The sequence below is a fragment of the Nerophis ophidion genome, linkage group LG09 (assembly GCF_033978795.1).
Source record: "Nerophis ophidion isolate RoL-2023_Sa linkage group LG09, RoL_Noph_v1.0, whole genome shotgun sequence".
In the NCBI taxonomy this organism is placed as follows: domain Eukaryota; kingdom Metazoa; phylum Chordata; class Actinopteri; order Syngnathiformes; family Syngnathidae; genus Nerophis; species Nerophis ophidion.
In genome coordinates this window covers 46,451,354-46,479,229 of record NC_084619.1, presented here as the reverse complement: position 1 = coordinate 46,479,229, position 27,876 = coordinate 46,451,354, and the positions used below count along the sequence as shown (strand labels likewise).

The following is a 27,876-nucleotide window of genomic DNA, read 5'->3' as shown; positions in this document are numbered from 1 at the left end:
TTTCAAAATGAATTCCGTTGCCTTTATTATGAAAAAAAAGAGAACATCTTATTTAAATGTAATTGTGCACTGAGATGACAACCCAGCCATTCACAAACAGACCCCATGGAAATGACAAACTCTCCAATTGTCAGAAAAATTAATCCCAAAACGTGTTGATTTTTTTTCAACCCACATCAAGATTCACAAAAGTGTATTTTCAGTTGAATACAGTCTGTTTATACAGTATTTATTTCTGAAGTGTTTGGTCGGGACAAGCCCAAGAATGTGTTGAGTACTACAGAACTGGCATATTGACTTTTAGTGTGTATAAAAACGTATCACCCACACACACACGCACACAGACACGTTTTGTTTTAACTTAGGTCCTCTACTAAGCAGTTTGACAAGGTCTCAGTCTCGACAGGGCCCTAAGATTCTGGACCAGGACTTGCAGGACTTTGGTCGAAGATACAGGGTTTGGAAAAAAACAAACAACAAAAAACACTTTCTTTTTCAACAAAGAGATGAGCAAATTTGTTTTAAAAGTACAGTGGAACACGTTTAAGTCGACACGTCAAGTCCAGCCAGATCATCATGTTCTCATTACTAAAAGTGCCTGCTTATGTCGACATATTTGATGTTCAATGTAAAATGGTGTTTATGTTGACATTTTTTGGTACAGCATTAACTTCATTATCACTCAGCAGCGTGAAACAGTTTAAGTATGCAACTTTAAAATCTGCATAGCCATTTTCTGTTCAGTGCAAAGTCAACTTCAAAATAAAAGCCTGAAAACCATGTCAACAAACTGCAATTTGAAAATACTTAACATACTCCTTATGTCTCGGTGAATGTGCAAGCAATGGCTAGTTCGAGTTATGTCAACAACTGCTTATGTTGACATGAGTGAGCCAGTCCAAGGGGCGTGAACCTAATCGGGTTCCACTGCACATATGCACATTAGTGTACATACAGCACTAACATTGATGTTGTGGTTGTGTAATCAATCAAAAGAAAACAATTTAAGAAACATAAAAAAAAAACCCTCATGTGACAAAAGCCAGAAATGAATGAAACACACGAGTGACATGAGAAGTACAAGAAAGGTCAATGACATGATATTTTTGTTTTCACACAAAGACAGGATGACCAGAGGACGTTTTATTGTTTTAGTAGTGTGCTACATTATAGTACAAAGACTTGTTGTCACGTGTGATTCATGTCATCCCTACCCTGTCTGATCGTGGTAGAGTTTTGAGGAAGATGGCCGCCAGGCATACAGGACTGTCCAACAGGAAGCAGCACAGCAGGAGTACTTTGGCCTTCAGCAGCAGCCTCCTGATGATGAGTTGACGGTGGTGCCGGGTGTCAGCTTCATGTTGGACTTCTCACCTCCACCAGCGGCAGCACCAGGACCCATCCTCTTCTTGATTTCTGCAGCCATGGTCATGAAGGCCTGCTCCACATTGGTGGCGTTCTTGGCGCTGGTTTCCAAGAATGGAATACCCAAAGAGTCTGCAAACTCCTGGAAATGAAGACATTCAATGTGAGCACGGTGACCAAAAAAAACTACTTTTAAAACAGAGACAGAATAAGAAATCAAAAATAGAGTAGGTGTGCTCATTTTCATACGGTGTCCCATTTTAAGAAATCATTTTACATTTAATTATTGTCTATAAACGAACGTAATAAGGTTCACCACACCATTAAGTATCATGAAACTTAAGTTACCATGGACATTTTGCATTGGTGGATCTAAAGATCTTAAATTTGTATTTAAATTTTTCGGAGTTTTTGTTTACTTATTTTTTTAACGGTAGTTAACTTTTGATCAGCTGCTGAACAGCCTATTTCAGTTTAATGATTCTTTGCAAAAATTCCTTCATCCAATTTTGTTTGCTTTCACTTATTTCTTCTTTTTGCATTTTGAAGGTTTACTTACAACCTTCTTAAAACCCAACAGTGCAAAATGTCAATTCTTGCAGTTTTCAAAACTTTGATCAGAACTGTATCGTGATATTTTACATAGTTCAGTGATAAATGTAAAATTTGTTTTAAAATACATGCTGCAAATATGGACACTAAATGATGAATTGCGTAAAAAAACTATGTAATTTTAAAATCATCCTTTTTATTTTTTGTAATTGCACAGAAAATGGATGGAGTTTTAAAATAAAAACAAAGTGTTGTCTACTTCCCAACTCTCTACATTTTTTAATGCCTTATTCACCACTAAACTGCACAGGGTTATGTAATCTATTATTTTAAAATCGATATTAAAACATGTAAAAGCTGTATTATATTGTTAGAGAAAGTATTGCGACACATCGCCATATTTTTTGCCTACTCTTAACATTTATATTTTTAAATATACGGTCACATCATTCTTCAAATATTGCAGTTTCATGACATCACTTAAAAATAAAAACATATTTTAGCCTAAATGAAGTGGTAAATTAAGTTTTATTTCAGCATTATTTGTATTACAGTGCAATTATTTGTCTTATTTCTTTATAATTATATTGTGGGGATGGATAAAGATATCTAATTCCATTTCCAGGTTAAAAGGTGAACAATGCTAACAACACGGCACCTAAGTCTTGATGCGGTCTTCACTGCCACAATCAAGTTGACCAACTTTTGGCAAAACGTTTTCGAACACTTAATCTTCAACTCCTGCCTCATTAATATCTCCACTTTGGTAAGACTTAGACGTGAGCGATATCACAACATCGACGCAAGACAAAGCAGTACCACTAAATGCTATCAGCAGCTGTTTGGGAAATGCGGATGTTGATGAACTTAATCTTCAGCATCATCAAGTCCTCATATCTGTGAGCCCTTGTCATGAGCAATGTGGAATGACAATGCAGGACACGCAATGCTAACAACTAATGGTCATAGCTTCGACCGTCAAGTTGACCAAGTTTTTACAGAACAACTTGGAACTTGGTTCCAGCACACGGAAGCCCAGTTCTAACTTAGAAGAATTGGCCAAAAGTATTTCCAGTAGTGACCGACGACAGCCATAGCACTGACACTTGGAGGATCTGTCATCTACTATCCACATATACAACTTGTATTTTAAGCTGCATTTTACATTTATCACTGAACTATGTGAACATCGCAAGATCACAGTACTATATCGAATTGTGACTCAGGTATCGTGATACGTATCATACAAGTCTTTGCCAATATCGTCAAGTTCCTTACCTTTGCTGTTGTGTAGTCCACCACCTTCTTTGTCGTCAGGTCACACTTGTTGCCAACCAGTAACTTGTTAACATTTTCACTGGCATAGCGGTCAATCTCCTGTAGCCACTGCTTAACATTGTTGAAGGACTCCTATGATGGCAAACACCAATGTCAACTTGGTGAAAAATTAAAGACACCATAGTAAATCATATGCATTAATTTCACATGCTTTACACTTCTACCAACTGAACTTAGGAATGTAACAATTATCGGTATTCAGGAAAAACTGTGGTTAAACCCATTGGTTAGCATTACCGTTTTAATGATTGATGAATGTACTTGGATAACATCACTTGCAGGTGATACTGCTCATTTACTGGAGAAGGAAGCTAGCTATCTTAAATGTCAACATGAATACAGGAGTCATTAACGTCTTTCCCCATTAATAAACAACATACCAAAATCTAAACTAATATCTAAACTATATTCACTTGATCACATTGAACCTACAGGCTGTACTTTCTTAGGTACAGTGTAAAGGTACAGTGAGATCTATATTGAGAAAAATATGACACATACAGGAAATAAACCGGCATTGCGCCACATAAACCAGACGAAAAACACTGATTATACCTTTAACATTAAAAAACACTCTAAAATCTTAAAATAAAACAGACAAAGATAAACATATTTAAACACTAAAATGAAAATAACATGGCTTGTAAGAAGCCAGAACAAAATTTGTTTTCTTCTGCCAAGAAAATGTTGTGTATGTTTATTTTATTACTTATTTTTAATAAGTTATAATAAGTTAACATTTTTCAGTGTGTGCTCAAAAATTTGAGCACATTCAACAAACAATATATTTCAAGACTTATTTTGACTTAATTTTGATGATTATGGTTTACAGTTTATGAAAACCTTGAATTGAAAATGTTAGAAAATGTGAGGTCTTCAAAAACTGTAAGCCATGATCAGCAAAATTATAATAAACACAAGCTTGACATATCTCACGTTGCATGTTTTGAGGTAAAATCACATATTAGTTCCACATTTGGGCTTCATTGTGGCAGAGGGGTTAGTGCGTCTGCCTCACAATACGAAGGTCCTGAGTAGTGCTGGGTTCAATCCCGGGCTCGAGATATTTCTGTGTGGAGTTTGCATGTCCTCCCCGTGAATGCGTGGGTTCCCTCCGGGTACTCCAGCTTCCTCCCACTTCCAAAGACATGCACCTGGGGATAGGTTGATTGGCAACACTAAATTGGCCCTAGTGTGTGAATGTGAGTGTGAATGTTGTCTGTCTATCTGTGTTGGCCCTGTGATGAGGTGGCGACTTGTCCAGGGTGTACTTCGCCTTCCGCCCAATTGTAGCTGAGATAGGCACCAGCGCCCCCTGTGACCCCAAAGGGAATAAGCGGTAGAAAATGGATGGATGGATAGATTCACATTTGAAGGTAAACTGCTTACATGAATGGACTTTTACACCATATTCTAATGTTAAGAGTTTCACCTGAATAACGAAAATGACTGAAGAAAAATATGGTTGCAGGAAAACATTTGACTTTTCTTCTACTAGATATGAACATTCACCTCTTGAAAACTTGTAGCAAATTGGTGCACATTTTAAACTACAAACTTAGTCACTGCTCGTACACTTCCGTGCCGGGGTGGAAGGATATGCTATAGTGCCGGGCAGCAGACATGAAACGGAGCTTGGTACCTCCTGCCCGCCTCAGAGCCAATCACAATGTGTCTATTGTCTTGCTCATGTAAATGAGAAGGCATTCATTTCAATTTAACAGGTAATAGCACTAACTTAATAAGTGGGGCGTTAGTACCTGATGTATTTAAAGGGCAACTGCACTTTTTGGGAAATTTTACCTATCGTTCACAATCATTATTAAAGACATGAAGACTGATGGATTTTCTTTTTTAATGCATTGTAAATATCAAACATAAATAAAAGCCTACTTACAGAGGAGCCAATGGGAGCTTCACTATTCCGCTCATAAAATCTTATAAATAATATTTCCAAAAAGCGCCAACAATACTCAATTTACATGTTTACTTAACTATCAGTGGTATTGTTATAATAAAACCTAACAGACAAATTATTCCTAGGGTGTCGCCCGATGTTTACATCATTGAGTGATCTGCTGTTTCCTCGCTTCCTGTAAGATTTTTGTAGATCATAAATCCTGCCTCTCACCTGGACAGTAGATGGCTAAATATATGATTCAACAAGTTGGGACACTTTGACAGCCATTTCGGACCTGGCACTGGCGAGGAAGATACAAGAACCGATTTTCGAATCCCATCCCTACTTATGTGATATAACAACACGTGTATCCATTTTCTGTTCGTTTTAGATAGTAAAAAACAGCTAGCACGAGGCGGCTAACAACGCAGAGCAATGTGATATCAGTATCGGATCTGGATACCACTAAATACATACAAAAATGTGTGAATATTTAGTTGGTTTATCATTTCTTGATAAAAATGTTGTATTTTGGCTTTTCCCGTTCCTCATGCAATATATTCGGGATGAAAAACTCCCAATGGTTTGCACCTGTGCCGAATGTACAAAAGGCAAAATTGTGTACCATTACACCGCCAGGGACATTTCCTGATAAAGTAAAATTGCTAAATGAATTACGACATAAACAATCTTATTAAACATAAAAATCTAATCTATTTACCTTTTTTTCTTGGACTTGTGTGCATCACTGCAATTGCAAGGTTGCTCTGAATAAATGGCATGACTGGTCATGCATTTGAGCTCCTTCCTTGTGACAGCGCATGTGATTTGTCTATTTCGTGTGTGCGAACCCGCACAATCATCATGTGAGTTGTAAAGAGGCATGACATCACTTGAGTTGTTAGTCATTGGACTTTTTGGTTGAACTAAAGTTGTGTTGAAATGTCTTGCTTGAACATTGAACACGCATGCCAATGAAGCATGAGCTTATGACATCCAGCAATTATTGAGGTTATCAGTCATCTCCTGACGTGTGTGTCAGTGTTTAGATGCAGTCCAATGAAAACATATGGAAGTTGTGCAAAGTGATATAAACTTTGACTACAATTGCACTAAATTCTTGAAATTGCCACAAAAGCGCCAAAAATGAAACCCCACAAATCGGACTCATGTTTATTTCCACAGACTGCAGTGCGTGTGACGTCATGTTTCATGCGCATGCAAATCATTTCAGGGATCTATATTCGATGTCGTTTTTTTGTTGTAAAGTAATCTATATTAAAATTGAATTTAACAAAATTAGGTATCAAATTCTATGGTGTGAACATGGTATTTGCTGGCAGACCATGATAGTATGAGGTGTGAAGAAGCAGAGTTACACTGCTATCAATTGTACCACAAGCTACTTTCACAGACAGTTCCATTAAAAAATGTTTTTACGTTCAAGTGCAAACAGGTAGCGGCAAATCTGTTAGTGGCGGTCCAAACTTATTTGTGGCGGGCCGACGCAAATCAATTAATGTATGAAAAAAAAACGCACACTGTACACTGACTATTTTAAATATCCAAGTTTAATTTCTTTAGTATTGTCCCTTAAGAAGGTATAGTATGGTTGCTAAAATATAAGGAGTGTACTCCCTTTTGTGAGGTATTGTTAACTCAACTAATAAATACACACGGTTTGTAAAAACCCAATATCTGAATGTTTCTAGTTTTACCAAATGGGGAACACTCATCTTATACTGCGAAATACATAAATGGACAAAAACACAAGTGGATAACATAAAAGCAGTGTGCCTGTGCCTCCATTAAAGGGGAAGATTATTACCAGATCTATGCAAGCGTCAATATATACCTTGATGTTGCAGAAAAAAGACCATATGTTTTTTTAACCGATTTCCGAACTCTAAAAGGGTGAATTTGGCTATTTAAACGCCTTTCAATTATTCGCCTGTCGGAGCAATGACCTTTCACCAGTGACGTCACGTCGTGAAGCGACCCGCCATTTTGTCAAACACATTACACACACCAAGTCAAATCAGCTCTGTTATTTTCCGTTTTTTCGACTGTTTTCCGGTACATTGGGGACATCATGCCTCGTCGGTGTGTTGTCGAAGGGTGTAACAACACGGAGAGACGGATTCAAATTGCAGCAGTGGTCAAAAGATGCGAAAGTCCGTCGTTTGTTCTGCACACTGCACCGACGACAGCTATGCTACGACAGAGATGGCAAGAATGTGTGGATATCCTGCGACATTCAAAGCAGATGCATTTCCATCGATAAAGTCAACGAAATCACAAAGGTGAGTTTTGTTGATGTTATTGACTAATGTGGAGTGTGCTAATCAGACATATTTGGTCACAGCATGACTGCAAGCTAATCAATGCTAACATGCTATTTAGGCTAACTGTATGTACATATTGCATCTTTATGCCTCATTTGTAGCTATTTTTGCATCCAGCCTTTCCCTCCACCCACATTTAATGCCAAACAAACACATACCAATCATTGGTTAGAAGGCGATCGCCCAATTCGTCTGCGCTTCAACCCGGGTCGCTGTCTGTCGTGATATGGCTCAGAAGCTTCTGTTTCTTCTTTAAATTAGTTTTCGGTACCTGCCTCCACACTCCAACCATCCGTTTCAATACATGCGTAATCTGTTGAATCGCTTACGGCGCTGAAATCCGAGTCTGAATCCGAGCTAATATTGCTATACCTTTCTGTGCTATCCGCCATGTTTGTTTCTTTGTGGGCACGCTGTGACATCACACGATAATGGACGGGTGGATATAACGACGGTTAAATTAGGCACTTTGAAGCCGTTTTTCGGGATATTGCGTGATGGGTAAAATTTTGAGAGAAACTTCGAAAAATAAAATAAGCCACTGGGAACTTATTTTTATTGGGTTTTAAAGGGGAACATTATCACAATTTCAAAAGGGTTGAAAAGAATAAAAATCAGTTCCCAGTGGCTTGTTGTATTTTTTGAAGTTTTTTTCAAAATTTTACCGGCCCCGGAATATCCTTAAATAAAGCTTTGAAATGCATTATTTTCGTTAACTTCGAAACCACTATTCATTTCCCTGTGACGTCATACAGGGCTGCCAATACAAACAACATGGCGGTTACCACAGCAAGATATGGCGACATTAGCTCGGATTCAGACTCGGATTTCAGCGCCGTAAGCGATTCAACAGATTACGCATGTATTGAAACAGATGGTCGGAGTATGGAGGCAGATAGCGAAAACAAAATTGAAGAAGAAATTGAAGCTATTGAGCGAATAGCTATTGACGCTATTCGGCCATAGCGTGGGTGTACCTAGTGAAGTGGCCCATAGCATGGCTGCCTTATTAGCATCGCCGGTAAAATGTGCAGACCAAACGATCAGGACTTTCGCATCTTGTGACACTGAAGCAACTTAAATCCCTCGATTGGTAAGTGTTTGTTTCGCATTAAATGTGGGTATCTAGTTTCAAATTTACATACAGCTAGCGTAAATAGCATGTTAGCATCGATTAGCGTAGCATGTTAGCATCGATTAGCTGGCAGTCATGCCGTAACCAAATATGTTTGATTAGCACATAAGTAAACAACATCAACAAAACTCACCTTTGTGATTTCTTTGATTTAATCGTTGCAAATGCATCTGCAGGTTATCCATACACCTCTGTGCCATGTCTGTCTTAGCATAGCCGGTCAAATGTGAAGACACTTTGGTACATTCAATGGGGGTCTGGCGGCAGATTTCTTGCCAGTGGTGCAACTTGAATCCCTCCCTGTTAGTGTTGTTACACCCTCCGACAACACACCGACGAGGCATGATGTCTCCAAGGTTCCAAAAAATAGTCGAAAAAACTGAAAATAACAGAGCTGAGACCCGGTGTTTGTAATGTGAAAATGAATATGGCGGGTGTGTTACCTCGGTGATGTCACGTTTTGACGTCATCGCTAAAAGACCGATAAACAGAAAGGCGTTTAATTTGCCAAAATTCACCCATTTGGAGTTCGGAAATCGGTTAAAAAAAATACATGGTCTTTTTTCTGCAAGATCAAGGTATATATTGACGCTTGCATAGGTTTGGTGATAATGTTCCCCTTAAACCCTTCAGAAATTGTGATAATGTTCCCCTTTAAACAGTAGAGAAAGTCGAAATTATTAATGTTGGGCTTCAACCAATAATGAAAGTAAATGGAAATAAAATAATCATTGACACTCTTCAAAGTCTTACCCTTACATTAACAGTGTAAATTATAATTTCTCTCTTACTGTTTTTGTGGAGAATTGTTTTTATTGTATAATTGCCAGCGAGCTAGTTGTAGTTCAGAGTACTATTAAGTAACAAACGGTGTGATACAAACCTGATCTGTGACATCATACACAACAATGATCCCATGAGCACCTCTGTAGTAGCTGGAGGTGATGGTGCGAAACCTTTCTTGACCTGCTGTATCCCACTGTTAAAGGGAAAAAAAGACACAATCAGTAAAAGAATAGTAATAACGTCCTCTGAGTATTATTTTTTTTTTGAGCAACTGGTAACGTTAAACTCTTGGTTACTTCACTTCTGACAAATATTTGCTAATATTGTGCTTTTTTCTACTTCAGACACTTGTCATTGAACACATTTTAACAGCTCGTTTACATGCTAAGCACACAGATATCAGGGTTCTGCTAGTCAAAAACGTGAACATTATTGTGGTATATTAATGTAATGGTTGTTTTGATTTCCTTTCAAAGGTTGAGAAATAAGTAGTTATCAGGGGGTGTAAAATTAAAGTGATCTGTTTTTTCGATACGGGTCATTCAGTTCATTACATTAGGTGAGCGACACATTAGGTGAGCGAAAGTGAATTTCAGGAGTCTTCTTGGCATACAAATACAGTTCTGCCTTTGACTATCAGGAGTCATGGCTAGCGATGTGCCAAAGACAAGGCAGAGCTTGAAAACCCTCTTCAGCCATTAAAATTTCCTGTTTGGTAACACGGACATGTAAATAAAATAAAAGCAGCGTGTGGCCATTGATTAGTAGAGCTGGAGAACGGGTTGATATTACAATTATTGGTTGAAGTGCATTAAAATATTTTTATGAAACCCTGTGAACATGTAGCAACAAATCTATTCGTGGCCGGTTATCACAAATAAATTAATGTATGAGAAACACCGCACACTATACACAGACTATTTTAAATATTCATGTTTCATTTCTCAGGTGGCAGCTCCTCTCTGAGCTGCCACCTTACCGTGGTAGAGGAGTTTGCGTGTCCCAATGATCCTGGGACCTATGTTGTCCGGGGGCTTTCATGTCCCCTGGTAGGGTCTCCCAAGACAAACAGGTCCTAGGTGAGGGATCAGACAAAGAGCACCTCGAAGACTTCTATGGAATTACAACATAATGGACTCAGATTTCCCTCGCTCGGACGCGGGTCACCGGGGCCCTGCTCTGGAGCCAGGCCCGGAGTTGGGGCACGATGGCGAGCGCCTGGTGGCCGGGCCTGTCTCATTGGGGCCCGGCCGGGCACAGCCCGAAGACGCAACGTGGGTCACCACTCCAATGGGCTCACCACTCATGGGAGGGGCCATAGAGGTCGGCTGCATTGTGAGCTGGGCGGCAGCCGAAGGCAGGGCACTTGGCGGTCTGATCTTCGGCTACATAAGCAAGCTCTTGGGAAGTGGAACGTCACCTCGCTGGGGGGGAAGGAGCCTGAGCTAGTGCGCGAGGTAGAGAAGTTCCGGCTGGATATAAATTAAATAAATGATGAATGGGCTGTGCTTGTATAGCGCTTTTCTACCTTCAAGGTACTCAAAGCGCTTTGACACTCCTTCCACATTTACACATTCACACACTGATGGAGGGAGCTGCCATGCAAGGCGCTAACCAGCACCCATCAGGAGCAAGGGTGAAATGTCTTGCTCAGGACACAACGGACGTGACGAGGTTGGTACTAGGTGGGGATTGAACCAGGGACCCTCGGGTTGCGCACGGCCACGCTCCTACTGCGCCACGCTGTCTCATATATATAAATAAATATAATCGGACTCACTTCGACGCACAGCAAGGGCTCTGGAACCAGTTCTCTCGAGAGGGACTGGACTGTCTTCCACTATGGCGTTGCACGCAGTGAGAGGCGACGGGCTGGGATAGCAATTCCGGTTGTCCCCCCGGCTCAAAGCCTGAACGTTGGAGTTCAACCCAGTGGACGAGAGGGTAGCCTCCCTCCGCCTTCGGGTGGGGGGACGGGTCCTGACTGTTGTTTGTGCTTACGCACCAAACAGCAGTTCAGAGCACCCACCCTTTTTGGATGCACTCGAGAGAGTACTGGAAAGTGCTCCCCGGGTGATTCCCTTGTCCTACTGGGGGGTTTCAACGCTCATGTTGGCAATGACTGAAACCTGGAGAGGTGTGATTGGGAAAAATGGCCGCCCGGATATGTTCCGCACCTCTATTGTTGAGGTCGCTGATTGGAGCTGTGGCCGCAAGGTAGTTGGTGCCTGTCGTGGCGGTAATCCTAGAACCTGTTGGTGGACACCGGCGGTGAGGGATGCCGTCAAGCTGAAGAAGAAGTCCTATTGGGTTCTTTCTGCTCATAGGACTCCGGAGGCAGTGGACAGGTACCGACAGGCCAAGCGGTGTGTGGCTTCAGCGGTCGCGGAGGTAAAAACTCGGACATGGGAAAAGTTCGGTGAAGCCATGGAAAACGACTTCTGGACGGCTTCGAAGCGATTCTGGACCACCATCCGCCGCCCGAGGGGGGGGGGGGGTAGCAGGGCCCTGTCAACACCGTGTATGTAGCGGATGGTGTTCTGCTGACCTCGACTGCGGATGTTGACAGGGCCCTGCTACCCCCCCCTCCCCCTCGGGCGGCGGATGGTGGTCCAGAATCGCTTCGAAGCCGTCCGGAAGTCGTTTACCATGGCTTCGCCGAACTTTTCCCATGTCCGAGTTTTTACCTCCGCGACCGCTGAAGCCACACACCGCTACTTCGAAGACCTCCTCAATCCCACCAACACGTCTTTCTATGAGGAAGCAGTGCCTGGGAAATCTGTGGTGGGCTCCATTTCTGGGGCTGAGGTTGCCGAGATAGTTAAAAAGCTCCTCGGTGGCAAGGCCCGGGGTGTGGACGAGATCCGCCCGGAGTTCCTTAAAGCTCTGGATGCTGTGGGGCTGTCTTGGTTGACAAGACTCTGCAACATCGCGTGGACATCGGGGGCGGTAGCTCTGGATTGGCAGACCAGGGTGGTGGTTCCTCTCTTTAAGAAGGGGAACCGGAGGGTGTGTTCCAACTGTCGTGGGATCACACTCCTCAGCCTTTCCGGTAAGGTTAATTCAGGTGTACTGGAAGAAGCTACGCCAGATAGCCGAACCTTGGATTAGGAGGAACAGTGTGGTTTTCTGCCTGGTCGTGGAACCGTGGACCAGGTCTACACTCTCGGCATGGTCCTTGTGTGTGCATGGGAGTTTGCCCAACCAGTCTACATGTGCTTTGTGGACTTGGAGAAGGCATTCGATCATGTCCCTCGGGAAGTCCTGTGGGGAATGCTCAGAGTATGGGGTATCATACTGGCTTATTGTGGCGTTTCGCCCCTTGTACGATCAGTGTCAGAGCTTGGTCCGCATTGCCGGCAGTAAGTCGGACACGTTTCCAGTGAGGGTTGGAGTTCGCCAAGGCTGTCCTTTGTCACCGATTGTTTATAACTTTTATGGACAGAATTTCTAGGCGCAGTCAAGGCGTTGAGGGGTTCCGGTTTGGTGGCAGCAGGATTAGTTCTCTGCTTTTTGCAGATGATGTGGTCCTGATGGCTTCATCTGGCCGGGACCTTCAGCTCTCACTGGATCCGTTCGCAGCCGAGTGTTAAGCGACCGGGATGGGAATCAGCACCTCCAAGTCAGAGTACATGGTTCTCGCCCAGAAAAGGGGGAAGTGCCATCTCTCGGTTGGGGAGGAGACCCTGCCCCAAGTGGAGGAGTTCAAGTACCTAGGAGTCTTGTTCACGAGTGAAGGAAGAGTGTATCTTGAGATCGACAGGCGCATCGGTGCGGCGTCTTCAGTAATGCGGACGCTGCATCGATCCGTTGTGGTGAAGAAGGAGCTGAGCCGGAAGGCAAAGCTCTCAATTTACCGGTCAATCTACGTTCCCATCCTCACCTATGGTCATGAGCTTTGGGTCAAAGGACAAGATCGCGGGTACAAGCGGCCAAAATGAGTTTCCTCCGCCGGGTGGCAGGGCTCTCCTTTAGAGATAGGGTGAGTAGCTCTGCCATCCGGGAAGAGCTCAGAGTAAAGCCGCTGCTCCTCCACATCGAGAGCTTGATGAGGTGGTTCGGGCATCTGGTCAGGATGCCACCCAAACGCCTCCCGAGGGAGGTGTTTAGGGCATATCCAACCGGTAGGAGGCCACGGGGAAGACCCAGGACACGTTGGGAAGACTATGTCTCCCGGCTGGCCTGGGAACGCCTCAGGATACCCCGGGAACAGCTGGACGAAGTGGCTGGGGAGAGGGAAGTCTGGGCTTCCCTGCTTAGGCTGCTGCCCCCGCGACCCGACCTCGGATAAGCAGAAGAAGAGGGATGGAGATGAAGTTTCATTTCTATAGTTTTGTCCCTTAAGAAGATGTAATACAATAGTTGCTCCAGTCTGTACTCTTTTGTGTGAGGTTTTACACAGTCAAATGATAGTTAGACACTTTGTAAAAACCTGATATCTGAATGTTTCTTTTTTCACCAAATGGGGAACGCTTATCATTTAATGTGAAATACATAAATGGACAAAGACAAGTGGATAAATAAAAGCACTGTGCCTGTACCGCCATTGATCAGTAGAGACGGTGAACGGGACTACAAGCCGTAATGACCAATGTTGCACATCAACCAATAAAGAACGTTAATGAAAATAAAGTCAAATGCTCATCGACAATCAACGTCTTACACTACTGATACAATTTCTCTCATTTTTTTTTTTTTTTTTTGAGAATTGTGTTTACTGAATAATTGCCCGCGAGCTAGATTAGCAGATGATGTGGTCCTGATGGCTTCATCTGGCCAGCGACTGGGATGGGAATCAGCACCTCCAAGTCTGAGTCCCTGGTTCTCGCCCGGAAAAGGGGGAAGTGCCATCTCCGGGTTGGGGAGGAGACCCTGCCCCAAGAGGAGGAGTTCAAGTACCTAGGAGTCTTGTTCACAAGTGAGGGAAGAGTGGATCGTGAGATCGACAGGCGCGTTGGTGCAGCGTCTTCAGTAATCGGACGCTGTATCGGTCCGTTATGGTGAAGAAGGAGCTGAGCCGCACGACAAAGCTCTCAATTTACCGATCGATCTACAATCCCATCCTCACCTGTGGTCATGAGCTTTGGGTTATGACTCAAAGGACAAGATCACGGGTACAAGCGGCCGAAATGAGTTTCCTCCGCCGGGTGGCGGGGCTCTCCCTTAGAGATAGGGTGAGAAGCTCTGTCATCCGGGAAAAGCTCAAAGTAAAGCCGCTGCGGCATCCTGACCAGATGTCCGAACCACCACATCTGGCTCCTCTCGATGTGGTGGTTCGGACATCTGGTCAGGATGCCACCCAAACTCCTCCATAGGGAGGTGTTTCGGGCACCTCCGACCGGTAGGAGGCCACGGAGAAGACCCAGGACCCGTTGGGAAGAATATATCTCCCGGCTGGCCTGGGAAAGCCCCGGGATCCCCCGGAAGGAGCTGGACGAAGTACAGGGGAGATGGAAGGGGAGATGGAAGTCTGTGCTTCCCTGCTTAGGCTGCTGCCTCCGCAACCAAACCTCGGATAAGCGGAAGAAGATGGATGGATGGATAGTTTAGAGTTAATGAATAATTTCAAAAATCATCAAAGCGTTTTACACTAAAGATAAGCATTTTTGTTTTGAATTTTGTTTCCTTACTGTACCAAAAATTAACCAAGCTGTCACCTTAAAAACCAAGTGAAAGGAAAAATACAATGGACCGGTAGGAGTCTTCAGCTTTAACACTTCAAATACAGTTTAGAATAAATAATTAAAAATATATAACTTGTTTTTTTAGTTAAGAATACATTTTTATTCCAATTCGGGGCAGGGACTATTAAATATTAAGCACTTAAAAAATGGTGTGCAACGTACAATCTGAAGTTTAATGGTCTTTCCATCTAGTTCTATGGTTCGTATTTTGAAGTCCACCCCAATTGTGCTGATGTAGCTTTCTGTGTATGTGTCGTCCTGTGGAGAGAGCAAAGAGTGAGTCACGATTTGCTTCACTGAACACATACAGTACAAATAGTACCATCACTTTTAGTGCTGATAAGGATAAGATGCCACAAAAACACAATCAGTTGTAAACACACTGTAGCACGTAACTAAATATATGCAGCTGTATTTTACAGAATGTCAACAATAGCATCATAGCTTTACAGGAACCCTAACTGCATTCTCATCCAATTAGACAATGATAATGGCTGACTTGAGGAATGCATGCTTTCACATCAGCTTTAAGAAGAATAGAAAAATAAAAAGGTCTGCATATATCTTTGAAGAAACTTACTGCAAATCGGAGAAGAAGGCAAGACTTTCCAACACCAGAGTCGCCAATAAGAAGAAGTTTGAATAAATAGTCGCTGTAATGACAGAATACAAGGAATTTGATTTAGATAATACCTTTTGAATGTGTGTCATGTTCCTCTTTTAAAAAACAAAATTTTCGCTGGACAAAAACAGTAAACACACTGTTTGAAATGTTGACCGTACATGCATGGCTTGCAGAAAACGCTCACGTCTGCTGCGGTGAAATTGTGGCATGTGACCTTCTCATAGCTGAAACACTGTTGAAGGGACAGCTTCTACACCCCCCACAAAATGTGAAGAAATTCTAACTCAGTCAAGGCCCATAACCTAACATTAGTATTTCCCATTATCTTGCATATATTGTTATCAAAGTTGTTAGAATCCTTTTTTTTTTCATCTAAAATATACAATTGATTGATGTTAGAGATATTTTTTTTATTTATTATTTGATCAACGGATTGGTTAACATATATCCTGCACCTACTTAGTTCCATAATTATTAGCATTCCAAAAAAAAACATACATACAAATACTTGTAACATTACCTTACACCCCACTTAGAACACATTAAACACAAAAACTGACACAATTTTGAATAATTACCGAGACATTAGGAAAACACAGTAAGATTGAATGAGCTCTGCGTCTTCCTACTCCTTTACAAACACGTTTGTGTAAGTGCTAACATCTGATGTGCATCATTGTAACTTTGTTCAGCATGATCTAAATAAACAAACCTATCACCTAAATCAGTGGTTCTCAACCTTTTTTCAGTGATGTACCCCCTGTGAACATTTTTTTAATTCAAGTACCCCCTAACCAGAGCAAATCATTTTTGGTTGAAAAAAAGTGATAAAGAAGTAAAATACAGCACTATGTCATCGGTTTCTTATTTATTAAATTGTATAACAGTGCAAAATATTGTTCATTTGTAGTAGTCTTTCTTGAACTATTTGGAAAAAAAGACATAAAAATAACTTAAAACGTGTTGGGAACAAAAACAAGTGATTCAATTACAAATAAAAATTTCTACACATAGAAGTAATCATCAACTTAAAGTGCCCTCTTTGGGGATTCTAATAGAGATCCATCTGGATTCATGAACTTAATTCTAAACATTTCTTCACAAAAAAAATCTTTAACATCAATATTTATGGAACATGTCCACAAAAAATCTAGCTGTCAACACTGAATATTGGATTGTTGTTGTTTTTTTTTCACAGTTTGTGAATTTATATTCATATTTTGTTGAAGTATTAGTCAATAAATATATTTATAAAAGATTTTTGTATTGTTGCTATTTTCAGAATATTTTTTTTAAATCTCACGTACCCCTTGGCATACCTTTAAGTACCCCCTGGGGTACTCGTACCCCCATTTGAGAACCACTGACCTAAATACCCATGTTCTTGTAGTACATAGACTATAAACAATTGATATACAAAAAGACAAAAAAAGTTGGCGATACCATTAATAAAGAGGTCAAGTTGTTTTGATAAAGGACTCATCCCACTGATAAAAGAAATGAATGTTACACAACTACAATACCTCAAGTAAAATTATAAGTAGGGATGTAATAAATACCGGTATGAATGATATATCACTGTAAAAGTCCCAATGAATATCATAATCATTTTAAATCTTAATTAATGTAAAATTATGATTCAATAACACACTATAAACTCAGTGATAGTGCTCATTTCTTGGAGAAGCAACTCGTGCACTACTAGCTGGCTAGCTTTAATGCTAACATGAATACAAGACACAATAATGCTTTTCCCCATTACAAACATTGTTCACAACTTGTACTTGTTTAAACGCATTGCTGTATGAGCAACTAAGATATTCAATTGTGCTCAATGAACTAACAGGTTGTGCTCTCTTAAGTCAGTGTTAAAAATGAACATTCATACAGGGACATGTCTGCAACAGGAAGTGAACCGGTGTGACGTCAAATAAATCAGAGTGAAGTACAACTTCCATTTTTCTTTTATCATTACCAATACAACAGTATTTTGTTCAGGAGAGAACACACAGAAACTAATAAAAATAACAGAAGAAAATACCAAATTAAAAAGTTGGTTTAACAAAAACAGATCCTTAAACCTCAGTAAAACTAAAACAACACTCTCCGGTAACAGGGGAAAGTCAAACACAAATACAAATAGACGGAATACAAATTAAAACATTAAATGAAACCAAATTTCTAAATACACTGATTGATGACAAAATGAACTCAAAATCTCATAAAAATATACAACATTAGGTGGCAAGAAACACGTCAATAACGAATAAAGCTAATATGCATTGGGCCAAAAATCACTCCATATTCTCTACTGCTCGCTATTACTACCATATCTTAGTTTTTGTGCAGAAATATGGGGAAATAACTACAAAAGTACACTTCATTCATTAACCCTGTTACAAAAAAGATCAGTTAGAATAATACATTATGTTGGATATAGAGCAAGGATCCCCAATCTTTTTAACACCAGGGACCGGTTTAATGTAGGCATTATTTTCACAGACCGTCCTTCCACTTGTAGCAGATAAATGTAGCAAATAAATGCATTTAAAATGAATACATGAAAAAAACTTACTACAACGTTCAATTAGTAGTAACCGCTGGCCTTTTGCTTTTGCTAAAAAGCTCTCCATATACTTTTTTTTTTTACTCATTTTTGCTAGTCGTAGGCTTTTTTGGCTTTAGTATCTGATGGGTTATAAGTGATACATCACATTCAAGGACAAGAGCATGGATATTAGTAAAGCTAGAAATACTTGCCATCAGTTCCAATAGATTTTTTTGTAATTTCTATTTCCATTCTAAAGGTTGTGTATTCATTTGTTGTGCAAAATTTTATATGTACATACACTAATGATAGCTTTTTTGGTCCAATTTTCCATGAGTAAATACATCTGTTATTGCTAACTACTTGTGTAATTGGTTCTGTGTGCAATAATACCAGCACTTTACTTATTAGGCCAAAGGGGATGTGCATTTTCTTCCTTTAGTACATATGCAACAATTTAGCATTTAACTACTAAGGTCACTTTGTTCCTGATCTGCCCTGATCTTATTTGGGTCATCAGCCTGCCACGGACTGCAAATGGAACCTAGGTTTTGGCTACGATTTGGCACCTTTACATTCTATATGTTTATTAATGTGCATTGTCCCATGTAACAAAGATGTAACAAATATAGCAAATAGCAACTTCCTATCAGGAGTTTTATAATACATCTATGGACAAACTTATTGATGTGTCTGGTGGGACTGGCGAAAGTTAAGTCGGACAAAATGCGGTAGGTTATAAATGTAATGTCTCTGTGTGATCCGGTAGCAAATGCGTCACGGACCGGTGCTGTTCCCCGGACCGGTGGTTGGGGACCACTGATATAGAGAACTTTATTTATTGAATCGAAAATACTGAAATTCCACGACAAAGTGAATTTGAAAACAGTTAAAATATGCACAAGGCAAACTATAACCTGTTACCAAAGAACGTACAACAATTCCTCTCAATTGAAGAGAAAAAATATAACCTCAGAGAAAAATGTAATTTAAAACATTTGTATGAACATAGAACACTTAAAACCTTTAGTATAGCAGTATGTGGAATTCAATTATGGAATGGATTAGGCGAAAAATAAAACCATGTACTAATATGATCTAATTCAAGAAACTCTTCAAACTCAATGTGTTTACGAAGTACAAAGAAGAACCATTATAAACATTGTGAATGATTGATAATCTTCTTTATCTCACCATATTAAATACACCTTAGTGATGTATTTCGAACATGTTGAAAAGAAAAACTGTAAATTTTGATGTATCGTGTTGTATGCAGGTTTTCCCACACATTAATTTATTTGTGGCGGCCTGCCACAAAAGAATTACAGCCGCCACAAAAAAAAAAAAAATAAATAAAAAAAATTAAATGTTTATCTATTTTTTTGTTTTTTTTGTTTCGGCTTTTAACTCAATCGACCGCTCATAAAAGCAATGGGACTCTGTCTGTGAATGGAGCTTGTAGTTACATATTATATAAATGTGTAAATATTATTTAAATATGTATATAAATATGTAATTATATTCCAACTCCGCCTTCTTCTTGGTCATCGCCGCCGCCGCCGCCTCCACCCCCCCACCCAACCACCACAAATAGATGCCTGACATGTGGGAAACACTGGTATGCATGCATGCATGCATGTTCGAAATAAACTCAAACTTAAACACTCAAACCTTTACAATTTAAAACAAAAGAAGATAAACATAATCAAACACTAACACAACACTAATGTGGCTCTTAAAAAGCCAGAACAATATAAAATACATAATATTTATTTTATGGTTTTGTTTATTTCCAAATAAATATTGGTTAAAAGGTTTAAGCACATTCAACAATACCATGATAATCATGATAACCGAGGTAATTTTGTTTGCATTAATCGTGATATGAAATGTAACGTCCCTACTGTAGTTCAACCCTCAGTGGAGTGCCGTCAGGGCCAGCAAGGCCTTCTCTGGTTGCCTAACATAACCAGAAATCATGATCATAATTAAAGATAAAAGTATTTTTTAATTGACTTTCCTTAAATATCTAAAAGTATTCGTATTCTCTTCATGTCTTATTATGCTCCTTCCAGCGCTGTTGTTTTTAGTTTATACAGTTTCTATCCAATCAGAATTCAGCTAGCTTATGTTGCCGTGCTGTACGAAATCTGCCTAGAGCCTTCAGATTCAGCAATGCTGGCGCCACTGGGACACGTTGACAGACAGTTGCGATAGCCAATCAGATCACGAGTTGTTGTCAATAAGCACTTCTAGATGGTTTAAGGCAGATATATAGTTATGTTATACGCTAAGTAACACAATAACTCCATTACCCGGCATACCACAGTAGTGCAAAGCATGCGCAGTACCTACGTTTAGCCAGCAGCGGGATGTTTGCGATGAGCACCTTGTGGAGTAAACTTTAAGAACTCAGGCAACATGCCTCTTGTGCATCTTTTATGATTAGAAAAGACAACATGTATATTTGCAAGGCCATTTTAAAGGAGGATATTTAATGAGAAAATAAATCTTGTGATACAATGTCAGCCAACCCCGGAAGCTCTGAATAGTTTCTACAGGTTGAGAGTTCAGATAGGTTATTTCTTTATTTTTACACATTTAATATGTTTTTTGCAAATGTTATTTTGACAGTACAACGTAAGATATGTTTTAATTGCTGATGAGGGTTTATAGATGTTTAAATGCGCCAGAAAATAACCCATTATGTACACTGTTGGTGGTGAATAAATGCCCAGTAGTGCGTAAATGGTTTTCTGTGTAGTATTTCTGCAGCAATGCTCATGTGGTGACATCAATTATGGTATTTTGAGAGATAATCATTGAAGTTGGACATCAATGAAGGCCTAGGTGGGAAACGCACGGCCAGCCACTGTCAACCCTATATTATTAGAATGTCACAAGGTAGTTTTTATCCACCAGTGAATTTTGAATCAGCATACCTTAGGTCAGGTAAGGTGAGTCTGTGGTTGTTTTTACCTCATCTAAGTTTTGTTGATTTTATTTACAATGCAAAATAAGCATCTTGGGATTCACAGCTCCTCTCTTCATCTCACTATTACAGTGGGACTATGTTGGACTAAACAAATAATACAAGCATATGATTTGGGCCCTAAACTTCCATTAGTATCTCACAGAATTCATGCCTTCCTCTCGAACGGGATGCAGATAAATGTTTACAGTACATGTAAAGCAAGGCTGAGAACAGTACGGTCACATCTACAGTGTCTAATATTTAATATGTCTAGAGGTGTATCTAATAAAATTAGAATTACTTAGAAAAGGTCATTTATTATAGTATTTCATTTCAGAAAGTGAAATTTTACTTTCTACAGATTTATACTAAGCTAACAGTGTAATATTTAAAAAAAAATTTATCGATCATTATCAATATTTTTGGGGTTATAACCTAGATCTTAGAAAATTCTATCTCCAAAAAAAGTGTTAACTTGTCAAAAATCTTGTATTTACCTACTAGTTCACACTTTAATCGCTTAAATTAGTCTGTTAATCTGCATTTCAAAAAATAGCATTCCCAAACAGTAAGTGAACAAACAGTCAGTCATAGCTCAAGTATGAAGAAGAGAAAAGATTACCAGTAAACAAACTCTGCCTCACCCTACTCCTTTTTTGACGTGTGGAATTGTGCAAGTGTAAACATGAGATGCACTATAATGTAACTCTTTGAGTACGTTTGAAACAAATCACAAAACCATAACCAACGGCGACAATCTTTTTTGTGATTGTTGTGCCTTAAAATAGATTATTTTGCAGAAGCTTTTTTTAATAAGTTGCACAGGGATTGGTTGAATTTGTCGCAAGATACTGGAGTCTAGTCTGGCAAGCGTATTTAAAAATCTAAGTTAGCATATCATGCAAAAGTTATTCGATGTCACGATTAGGCAGCTGCCTCGACCTTCTAGAACTTCTGAATGTTATATCCTGCCCTGTCTTGCTTTGAGCATGTAAATTTCGCAGCACATAACACCCACACACACGCATTAGCTAGTTTGTTTAGTGCTGTGCGATCTAACGATACATATTGTAGTATGACACAAAAAGCTATTGTACAAAATATATCTCTATTATTTGTATTGTAATTTTAACGTCTGGCTTGCTGTTAATGTTGACTGCAGCAACACTGCTACTTTGCAGAAGCATTTTTACGTCACTTGAAAAAACTATCGCGAGAGCCGGCAGGAGTACGGATGTCAACAATACACAAACCTGCTCGTACCAAAGACGGAAAGCACAATAAACAATAAACCAACAAAAACCAAAGACGAATTGGTGCAAAAAAGAGGGAAGAGAAACTCATTTGTTTAAGTTTGGCTTGGAATAAAAAAGTCACACCGACCAAACAACGGTATTCTGCAAAACCGGTTGCTAACAAGTCTTTGCTAGCGACATGAACAGGCCCTAGTGTGTGAGTGTGAGTGTGAATGTTGTCTGTCTATCTGTGTTGGCCCTGCGATGAGGTGGCGACTTGTCCAGGGTGTACCCCGCCTTCCGCCCGATTGTAGCTGAGATAGGCGCCAGCGCCCCCCGCGACCCCGTAAGGGAGAAAGCGGTAGAAAATAGATGGATGGATGGATGAACAGGTCTATTGTTTTCTATATCTTGAAGACACAATATTACAGAGACTAAATTACCTCAAAACCACAAATTGAAGAAAAAATAAAAGGAGCCAAATAGTTGTTGCTTAAAGTCACGGTTTATGACATGCTATCACACAGACACAGAAATTACAGACTATCTCTAAAGTCATGTGTTTAGGGATGACTAATATTCAATGTAGAAAAGAATGGCTGGTTCTTAGTGTTGTTACACGCTATCTTATTGGGTAGCTTAGCTATTAGCATGCCTGCTCCTGGCTTGATCTCACTGTGTAACATGTTTAGCCTCGACCAGGGGCGTCGCCAGACATATTTCACTGGGGCACGTGCCCCACTGTTGATCTGCAGTGCCCCAGTAAAAATTTCACCAATAAAAAAAAACGCTTCAGAGTTTTAAGTCTACATAACATAGAAAACAGCGCACATACTACTTAGTATGGTAATTGATTGCTACTGTATTCATTCCACAAAACAGTGAGCACATGGCTACTTAATATGGTAATTTATTCACGTGTGGATCGAGACTTCGGTTGAGAGAGAGAGAGAGAGAGAAAGAGAGAGAGAAGAGAGAGAGAGGGGGGGGATTCGAATCACTGCGTGAGGTAGGTGACGTTAGCCAACAACAATTTGTTAATTACAATATTTTGATTTTGACTTGACTCAAACTGTAACTCCTAGATGGATTTAAGAAAGTTATTCGCCCGCAGCAAAGAAGAAGCGAGGAATGAGAGATGTAAGTGAAGTCCCAGCTAGCTAGGCAACATCATTGTCTTAAGTTGATGCTAAGTTAGCTAAGGTTATTCCTTGTATCAAGACAAACATATTCATTTGCTGTACGAGCTGTCGGGGGAATTTCCAATGAATATAAAACATAATGTTGGTTATTGTCTGCTGGTTCTGCATCAATGATGATTTGGAGTAAGCATGTGTGAGTTGAGTGCTTCTCAAATGGTTTATCTTCAGGAATAAAAACATTTTTCCATATCATCAAGTCGTGAGCCACATTTTTAAATCATTCAAGTTTATTTCACAGAAAAACAGCACAGTAGACTTGTCTTGTTAATCGGTGTGACTTTGACTAAAATAATCTTGTTTTGTCACCAGAAAAATGGCTACAGCTAAAGCATCTGGTTTTGTTTCCAGAAAAAATAGTAACATTTCTGTATTTGTTTTCAGAAAGATGGCTGAAAATATTGGGTTTTGTTGCCCCATTTAGATTTTTTTTAAATATATTTCCATGTCTGTCCTGAGTCCTCCTCCAACTTGTTAGTCGGTTTGCCTTTTGCTAAAATACTCACTAGAAAAAAGGTTAAAATAATCTGGTTTTGTTGCCACAATTTGATTTTTTTCTCCCTAAACTTTTTTTTTTTTTCATGCACACATTTGACTGCGACTCACTGAAAATGACACACTTTTATGTCACGACCCACCAGTTAGGAACCACTGGTCAACTGTATAACAGTTACTGTAATATTTCCATGTCTGTCCAGAGTGATTGACCACTTTGCAAAAATGAAAACGAGACGTTACAGTTTACTTCTCAGAAAATGATTCCCTGAACAGACACACAAGAGTTCATTTATTTTACTACTGTGGCTTTATTGTTTTGTGTATCTGAAATAGGATTAGCCACATTGCCATAAATGGAAATTAAATAATACAAAAGAACCCAGAGATGTAGGGGTGCTTTATTTTTGTTTTACTTTTGTAGATGTTGAATTTGCAGATGATTACTGCAATATATATTTGAAAAAGATTAATTGCTCTTCCTTTTTGCTTTTACCAGTAGCAGTTTAGAAGTCTGGAGTAAAAAAGTGGACAAGTAGGTCAAATGCATTAGTTAATTTCAGGTGGTTAATCAAAGATCCATACAGCATAATCTGATATGATTTCCTAGTTTAAAGCACTATTTATGTATTTTTTATGATAAATAAGTGCTAAAAATGTTTTTGCTTGCGCGCTTTGCAGGCTCACATGAATTATTTGTGCCCCAGGTGTGCCCCAGTACAGTATTAGGTCTAGTGACGCCCCTGGCCTCGACCTCCAGTGATAACAAAAGTGGAGACATAATGAAATGCAGTTTATTTCCCACTTTGGAGATGATGATTATTACCTTAGGGGAGTAGCCACAGACAGTGTACGGAGATACAAAATAAGCTGCAAGCTTGTCAGTCCGGGGACATACAAAATAAGCTGCAAGCTTGTCAGTCCGGGACTAAAAAAATATACCGTGACAGCCAGAGAGAATCTATGTTTTTGATAGACATGAATCACAATGGTAATTACATACTTTTTCATGAAAATCCGTCAATTACAAGCGGTGGCTATTGGATCGGAACATCTATAAAAATGACTATATCGTTACCAAAATGAATAAAACTACCTAGAGTGGATATTTTTGTCTATATTGCACAGCTCTATGTTTGTTATCAACAAATGAGGGTGATTTGGTTAAATTTTAGCTGCTAACATTAGCTATCTTTAAATATATATTCTATCATATAAAACAGCATGAGTGCAAATTGTTTATCACTTCTCTGGGACTGCTTTTGTTTTAGTGTGTGCACTACAGACATTTATGTATATTATGAATGTAACAATAAACAGTAATGATTACGGCTGTAAATGTAAAATTCCTGACTGGTAATATTGTCGTATTAAAATCAAAACGATCGAACACCGAGATTGAAAACTGCATTTTGATAAACTAACTGACTGGTGCTAGCTCGCTAGCCTAAATGCTAACCTGACAACAGGAGACCCCTATGAAGAAACATACCCTAGTCCAGTGGTTCTCAACCTTTTTTCAGTGATGTACGGCCTGTGAACATTTTTTTAATTCAAGTACCCCCTAATCAGAGCAAAGCATTTTTGGTTGAAAAAAAAAGATAAATAAGTAAAATACAGCACTATGTCATCAGTTTCTGATTTATTAAATTGTATAACAGAGCAAAATATTGCTCATTTGTAATGGTCTTTCTTTAACTACTTGGAAAAAAAGATGTAAAAATAACTAAAACTTGTTGAAAAATAAACAAGTGATTCCATTATAAACAAAGATTTCTACACATAGAAGTAATCATCAACTTAAAGTGCCCTCTTTGGGGATTGTAATAGAGATCCATCTGGATTAATCAACTTCATTCTAAACATTTCTTCATAAAAAAAGAAATATTTCACATCAATATTTATGGAACATATCCACAAAAAATTTAGCTGTCAACACTGAATATTGCATTGTTGCATTTCTTTTCACAGTTTATGAACTTACATTCATATTTTGTTCAAGTATTATTTAATAAATATATTTATAAACATTTTTTGAATTGTTGCTATTTTTAAAACATTTTTTAAAAAATCTCACGTACCCCTTGTCATACCTTAAAGTACCCCCATTTGAGAACCACTGCCCTAGTCCAAGTTTATAGGAACATATTGCTAACTGAGCAACTAAGCAGAGTTTAATCTAATCGTTCTGCACTTAACTATGCACCTGTAGACACAATGCCCGCTAATAGCTGTTATTATGCACTTTTCATTTTAACAAATCTTTAAGTACTACAATACAAACCAATATTTAAAACAATAAAAGTTTAGCCAATAAAACACATAAAAAATAATATAGACAAACAATATCAGAGAAGCATTGGAAACACAACACATGCAAAATAGTGGGTTTCCAACAGTAAGTATATTTATTTTAGGTATTTAAAAAAAAAAAAATGCTGCGTGTATAAATACTTTTTGAGCTCATTCAACAATACCGCAATAATAATGAACCTTGATCATTTTCAACACCAGTTGTCTTACCAAGCTACAACTACTATTTAGGACAATTCTTCAGCAATTTAAAGTTTTTTTTATAATATGTCCTTATAAACCACTTTTAGTATAAAATGCTAGCAGTGGGGGTTGGTTTGAAAATAATAAACCAAACCAATATAATTTGTTCACATTATATGAGGTACTGAAAATGTTTCTTAATTGTGAGACACTAGAAAAAATGTTGGCATGTTTTATTCTCGGGAGTAAATCAATAAAATTAAAATGTTTTAGCCTAACTACTGAAAATGAATAAATCACATTCGAATAATAAATTCGCTTACAAATATATTCTCATTTATTACGATGCGCGAGTATGTGTCAATGCTGTTAGGCTGTACTCCTCTTCTTACTCAATCCAAGCCTCCCACATCCAATGCACGATATTTGAGCATTTATTTTGAATAAGCCATCCCGTGCTAAGCACTTTAAAAAAGAACAAAACATCCTGTGTTCATGAAAGACGTCCATGGCAAGATCAGGTGGACGAGAAGCTGTCAGCTGACGTTAGCCTAGCCTAGCCTAGCCTAACGGTCAATGCCCATTTGCCTGCTTTTATACACACATCTAAAGAAGTGACGCTGCTTTTTTTACTGAAGGTACTTACTATTCGGGATTCATTGTGCCTTTGTTGAGAAGTGTGTTCAGGTGTGGCAAATGGCTCCTTCAGTTCGGCTGTGTGGAAATGGGAGCGGTGGCTAGCATACGCACTGACCGGCTGCTTGACGATGAGGGGAAAAAAATCAAAATGGCTGCAACTGCTACCAGGAAGAGTAGCCAACTCAGCTTGTTTACAACAGGGAGAAGCACAACTCGTAGCTTTGGTTGCTCTTTAACAGGCGACTACGGAAATATGACATTTAACTTCAACGAACGGCTTAAGCGTCAAATGCGAAGTGGTCCCTCTCGACCTCGGGGAAAATCGTTACTGCATCTGCAACCTGTCAGGCTAAACCGATGACGTCAGTAGTGAAACGTGGCAAAGATTACTCTGCGCATGCCCATTGCTCACGTCTTATGACAAATGACGTCATCATAACTTGTAACATACTTCCATAAGAAATTATGGGAATATTACTATATACTGTTTATTAATATTAGTATATATTGTCCCAGACGCCTTCAGATAGTACGTAACTCCTCTCTGGAGAGCAATACAT

At 39.4% G+C, this 27,876-nt stretch overlaps 1 protein-coding gene across 1 annotated transcript; it reads right to left on the bottom strand.

Annotated features, from left to right (window-relative positions):
- On the bottom strand, positions 1-27,701 carry LOC133559361 (ras-related protein ORAB-1-like). The gene is made up of 6 exons (XM_061911066.1): positions 27,324-27,701; positions 15,686-15,758; positions 15,268-15,363; positions 9,519-9,614; positions 3,196-3,327; positions 1-1,507 (listed from the first exon to the last, which is right to left on the bottom strand). Exons 1-6 carry the CDS (start codon positions 27,335-27,337, stop codon positions 1,307-1,309), a joined length of 612 nt encoding a protein of 203 aa, XP_061767050.1. The 5' UTR covers positions 27,338-27,701; the 3' UTR covers positions 1-1,306.
- Positions 27,702-27,876: the final 175 nt, after the last annotated feature.

What these genes read in the sequence shown, in the direction of transcription:
- LOC133559361 (XM_061911066.1), bottom strand. An exon ending in GCCTTCTTCTCCGATTTGCA is followed by an intron (nt 15,364 to 15,685) that starts GTAAGTTTCTTC and finishes CTCTCTCCACAG; the next exon opens with GACGACACATACACAGAAAG. An exon ending in TGGACTACACAACAGCAAAG is followed by an intron (nt 1,508 to 3,195) that starts GTAAGGAACTTG and finishes CTTCATTTCCAG; the next exon opens with GAGTTTGCAGACTCTTTGGG.